At 47.5% G+C, this 5,831-nt stretch overlaps 1 protein-coding gene and 1 pseudogene across 1 annotated transcript; one reads left to right on the top strand and one right to left on the bottom strand.

Moving 5' to 3' along the window:
- Window positions 1-3,960, bottom strand: part of LOC102841174 — a 52,500-nt pseudogene extending 48,540 nt beyond the window's left edge.
- On the top strand, window positions 3,939-5,199 carry GPR6 (G protein-coupled receptor 6). The gene has a single exon (XM_006839935.1). The coding sequence runs from the start codon at window positions 4,040-4,042 to the stop codon at window positions 5,129-5,131; it is 1,092 nt and encodes a 363-aa protein (XP_006839998.1). The 5' UTR covers window positions 3,939-4,039; the 3' UTR covers window positions 5,132-5,199.
- The last annotated feature ends 632 nt before the right edge of the window (window positions 5,200-5,831 follow it).

Here is a 5,831-nt window from a genome sequence, read left to right as displayed (position 1 = left end):
CCGCTGGATCTCCCCTCCTCGTGAACCAAACACTCGTGACAACTATGTCGAGGGAAAACCCCGACAATCTGTCATCTCCAAAATCGACAGTAATGATTGACTGTAGTCACAGTCTCTTAGTTCAAAATTTCAAGAGGGGAAATCTGGTCAATGGTTCAGCAAAGGATGGTTGGTCTTATGTAGCCTTAGGTCCCATGTCAATCTCTTTCAAAAAACCAGCCTGGGTGTAGAAAATTACATATGGCTCACAGGCTGAATATTTTAGGGGACACTGTAGAACAGGGACTTGGGAATTAGCTTTGGGCAAGATAAGCAATGAAGTGCAGCTAATATGTATTCATAACTCATGAACCACATAATCTTCTTCTTTCTCATCTTCTCCCTCTCAAGTGGTGGGTATGGGGGACATAAGGAGGGATTTCAAACAATGTATCCTGTCTGCTCTCAGAATCTAGTCTAGTATATGTAAGAGGTAACCACAGGCTTACATATCCCAAAGACCTCAACAAAATCTACATACTTGATTCTACATGTGTTGTCTTCTTCCTGAAACCACTGCGAAGTCTATTCTTGGCAATGGTGAAAGCCTGGAAATGCCCAAATGGAGATTCTGTGGTTTCTTCAATTTCAATATCACACCTTCTGATGCACTGTGGCATACTGCATAGTGCATGGACAATGTGGTTAAACTGTAATATATTTGAGGATGGAAGGGAAATCATTACTTAGGAAGCACTGAATATCTGTTAATGATGATGATATGAGTGATGGTTGTACATCATGATTAATGTAACCAATGTCACTGAATTGTACATATAAAAAATGTTGAATTAGCAAATGTTGGGTTATATATATTTTTACCATGATCAAAAGTAACATATTTAGACATTGAGGAGAATTCTCCTTTCCTTGAGTTTTTATCTGATCATTTTGAAGTTTTATAGTTAATATATTATTACAGTGGTTTGACAGTTCACTTGACAGCTCTAAAATAACATTCTTGGCTTTTAGATGACAATCTTATATTGAAACCCCAAATGGGTTTTTGAAACTTAGAACATTAGCCAAATTTTGGGTTCATGAAAATGGAAGTCTGTAAATTTATAAACATTCAAAATGGAGAAATTATGAGTAAGCTCATTTTATGATCCTACACTAATTATTGCAGCAAAGAATTGAAGCTTCTTTCCTATAACGAAGTTCAGTTACGTTTTGGCAGGAGGAAATGGCCTGTTAATCATAAGATTGGTAGTTCAAACCTGCCAGCTGCTCCTCAGCAACCCTATATAGGATTGCTATGAGTCAGAAATGACTCCATGGTACTTAACAACAACAATCTGAATGTGAGAATCAGATTTAGAGAAAATTGTTGCTGTTGTTTTTAAGTGCTGTCCAGTAGGTTCTGATTCATAGCAACCCTGTATAGGGTTTCCGAGAAGCGGTTGGTGTGTTTGAATTGCCAACCTTGTAGTTAGAAGTTTAGTGCTTATATCCTACAGTGCCACACCAGGATTCCTTAGAGGGAACCTGTGAACAATCCAAATCTGTTTTTCCTTTTGAAGTCTCTGAGGTCGGAGATAAATTGAAGCCAGGTAAAAGGGTACACAGGAAGAAATGCAAAGTAGACTAACAAGAAAGGGCAACTCTCCGTTTTTTCAAAACATGTGGCTCCTGAACATCATTTATTTTACTATTTTCAAAACAGTAACTATTTAGCTCTCACCCAAGTACAGCTATTGGAAATTCTGGTTGACTCCCCCAAAACCCCTCAAAAAAAAAAACAAGAAAAAAGTTTATACTTGCATTTTATTGACACAATAAAACACCTTTAAACCAAAATCTTGATTTATCTTGGAGGAAAACAAAACTCCTGTCACTGAAGTCTGGTGCAGCACTATTTTCGTCCTGTAATTTGTTTTATAGGCTACTAATTAACAGGGCAAAGTCTTTGCCAGGAAAGTTAATCACATTTTCCCATTTTCTTCTTTTCTAACAAGACCTGGCCTTTAATTAAAGAGCAAGTTCCAAGGGCATGATCAGCTGCTGATATCAGACTAGGAGAAGAGCAAGGTGAAAACTGCTGTGTAGTGTAACAGAAGAAAGAGTGGCACATAGAAGGAGGAGTGGAGGCAGATAAAGGAATTGCACCGGTAACCTCTAAATGAAGGGATTTTTTCCTTAGATATTCCCATGCCCTTTCTTTAGTCATCTTTTATCTCTTCCCCAAGACTTCCTATTTCTCCCCTGGCTCCACTCAACATGGACACGCTGTTGTTAGTTGACTTTGAACCAATTTGGATTCGTGGCAACCTGATGTGTGCAGAGTAGAACTGCTCCAAAGGATTTTCAAGACTCTGACCTTTCAAACACAGAAAACTAGGTATGTTTTCCGAGATGCCTCTGGGGGAGTTCTAACAGCCAAGGGTTTCCTCTAGTAATCAAAAGCTAACCTTTCACACCACCCAGGGATTCCTACACGTGCACTGTTGTTTTTAAATGCCTTGAGTTCCTAACGACTAATAGCGAACATGTATAGAGTTTCCACGGAACAATTGGTGAGTTTGTTGTTGTCAGGTGCCATCGAGTCGGTACCGACCCATAGCGACCCTATGCACAACAGAACGAAATACTGTCTGATCCTGGGCCAACCACACTGCTGTTGCTACGCTTGAGTCCATCGATGCTACCACTTGGCCACTCCATCTCGTTAGGGGTCTTCCTCTTTTTCTCTGATCCTCCACCTTACCAAACATGATATCCTTCTCCAGTGACTGGTCCCTCCTAACAATATGTCTGAAGTATGAGAGATGAAGTTTGGCGATCCTGGCCTTAAAAGCAGCATTTTCCCCAAATCTGTGTTTTTAGGGAACACTCACAGCTCATTCCTGTCCCATTACACTTGAACCTGCTCCCTTCACAGGTCTTTAACTGTGGTCTTTGCTCCAGTCACTCATCTATCACCTTTTCCCTTCCAGCTCTCCTCTCCTCCAAGGCTCAAGTTTCTTCCTCATTCCTTTTCTCCCTCTCCCCATCCCTTTCCTGAAGGTTCTGGACCAGAGGCAGCTGTGGGAGCTTCTGCTCGCTCCAGCATCCATCTCAGACGCGCTTGGGGCGGGGTGGCGGGTGGGGCTTGGAGGGGAGACGAGAAGCAGGGTGGGAAGACTAAGAGAGTAAGGGCCCAGCTCACACTCCGGAGTCAGGAGCCTGACGTCACCGCGCTGTGACTGTCAATCTCCATCGGACGCGCAGCTCGCAGTCGCCGTTCTAGTGACCGCCTCTCTCACTCCCGCGGCGCCGGCACAGCCACAAGCGCCTGGCGCTCCGCTTGGCTCCAGCTGCGACCACCTACTGCAGGCAACCGCTCCATCTGCACAAGGAGCGCAGACCAGCGCCCAGCCACGGTGCCCATGACCAGCGAATCCTAGTTCCCCAGGTGAGCGGCTGGGCTCCGGGGAGGAAATTTAAGGTGTAGGTAGGGTAAGGGGTTAATAATGGCCAGGGACCGTCCTTTCCAAAACAAGAGAAGGGGAGCCACGCTTTATTCCACACCCCCAAAGACACCAGCATCTACTCTTAGGAGTCCCTGGGGACTGCTGGCTTCGCTCCGCTCGACACTAGGAAAAAACTTCTAGTTCAGCACCGCGGACAACGACTCCGCAGCGCAACCTTAGAGAACGCCACTACCCAGGTGGCCCTTCACAGAAACAGCCTGGACTAACGCCCCCCTACTCGGTGTGTAAGGATGTGTGTGCACTTAAAAGCACACTCACAGGATTGATCTGTGTGTATGTGAGTGCATGCTACTATCCGTACGAGTAAAAACTCAGAGGTCCGCGCGGGGACTTGTGCACATTTCACAACCTCATTCAACAGGTGTTTTATTTCTCTGGGGCTAGCACTTCCCTTAGCCTCTCTTCTCTGCTGGGTGGGACGGGCAATACGACCAGGGCAGCCGTACATCGGGAAATTCTCTGGCCACCTTAACCGCACACCTGACGGGCGCTCTCCCTCTCCACGCAGGGTGCAGCATCCAGCCGCAATGAACGCGAGCGCCTCCTCACTCAATGAGTCTCAGGTGGTGGCGGTGACGGCCGAGGGAGCGGCGGCGGCGGCCACCGCGGCAGGGGCGTCGGACACCAGCGAATGGGGTGCCCCTGCAGCTGCGACGGCGCTGGGAGGCGGCGGCGGGGCTAACACATCGCTGGAGCTGTCATCACAGCTGCCCGCCGGGCCCCAGGGGCTGCTGCTGTCTGCGGTGAACCCGTGGGACGTACTGCTATGCGTGTCGGGGACCGTGATAGCGGGCGAGAATGCGCTGGTGGTGGCTCTCATCGCAACCACCCCGGCGCTGCGCACGCCGATGTTCGTGCTGGTGGGCAGCTTGGCCACCGCCGACCTCCTAGCTGGCTGCGGCCTTATCCTTCACTTTGTGTTCCAGTACTTGGTGCCCTCGGAGACCGTAAGCTTGCTCACCGTGGGATTCCTTGTGGCCTCCTTCGCCGCCTCGGTGAGCAGTCTGCTAGCCATCACTGTGGACCGATACCTGTCTCTGTACAACGCGCTCACCTACTACTCCCGCCGGACCCTGTTGGGTGTGCACCTCCTGCTCGCGGCCACCTGGACGGTGTCCATCGGTCTAGGGCTGATGCCTGTGCTGGGCTGGAACTGCCTGGCGGAGCCAGCCGCCTGCAGCGTGGTGCGCCCGCTGACGCGCAGCCACGTAGCGCTGCTCTCAGCCACTTTCTTCGCGGTCTTCGGAATCATGCTGCACCTGTACGTGCGCATCTGCCAGGTGGTCTGGCGCCACGCGCATCAGATCGCGCTTCAGCAGCACTGCCTGGCCCCGCCGCACCTAGCTGCCACCAGGAAGGGCGTGGGTACGCTGGCAGTGGTGCTGGGCACTTTCGGTGCCAGCTGGCTGCCTTTTGCCATCTACTGCGTGGTGGGCAGCCACGAGGACCCGGCCGTCTACACCTACGTCACCCTGCTGCCAGCTACCTACAACTCCATGATCAACCCCATCATCTATGCCTTCCGCAACCAGGAGATCCAGCGCGCCCTGTGGCTCCTGTTCTGTGGCTGTTTCCAGTCCAAAGTGCCCTTCCGCTCCAGGTCCCCTAGTGAGGTCTGAAGGCACCCTCCGCACGCTCTCAACACCACACCCCCAACAGGCCAGCCTTTGGTGAGCTTCTCAGTGCCTGATGATGAACTCAAGATCCCACTGGTGTGCATTTGACTTTGGAAAGAAAGATCTCAAATTAAAAAAAAAAAAAAAAAGCATCAAAATAGAAAGCTAAATAAATGCAACAATCTCACAAAGATAAAGAGGCTTGTTGGCACTTTACATATACAGTGTATACATGTGTACATATATATACAAATATTTGTATCTTTTGGAGGTGTTCAGAATGTGGAGCTTCCTGTTCTGTAAACCCAACAAAGATGTGGTTGTATACTCGAATTGTACATCACATTTGTCAAGTGAAGACATTCCAATACTGCTTAATTATAGCACTTTATTTTTAGCTGCTGAACTGCCAAAACAGTGTTGCCATTTCCAAGGATGGGGGGAGGAGGGGAAGGGAAGAGAATAAAAGGTGTATTTTTACTGTATGTGATAGAATATTTTGCTGCATATGCACCAATAAATTACATATTTTGTACACAAATAAACATGTTGTAAAATGTCATTTTAGTGTGTGATTTACTCTAGAATTATTAGTTGAAAGCTGAATTATTAGTGTATTTATCTGAAAGGTGTATTGTGTATACTCTCCTGAGAAAATATTGATGTCAAAAATATATAGATTTGTTTACATTGTTCATAAATT

The sequence above is a fragment of the Chrysochloris asiatica genome, unplaced genomic scaffold (assembly GCF_000296735.1).
Source record: "Chrysochloris asiatica unplaced genomic scaffold, ChrAsi1.0 scaffold00027, whole genome shotgun sequence".
NCBI lineage: Eukaryota > Metazoa > Chordata > Mammalia > Afrosoricida > Chrysochloridae > Chrysochloris > Chrysochloris asiatica.
This window is presented reverse-complemented; position numbering and strand designations above follow the sequence as displayed.

Excerpts from the sequence above, each read along its gene's own strand:
- GPR6 (XM_006839935.1), top strand. The coding sequence starts at position 4,040 with ATGAACGCGAGCGCCTCCTCACTCAATGAGTCTCAGGTGGTGGCGGTG.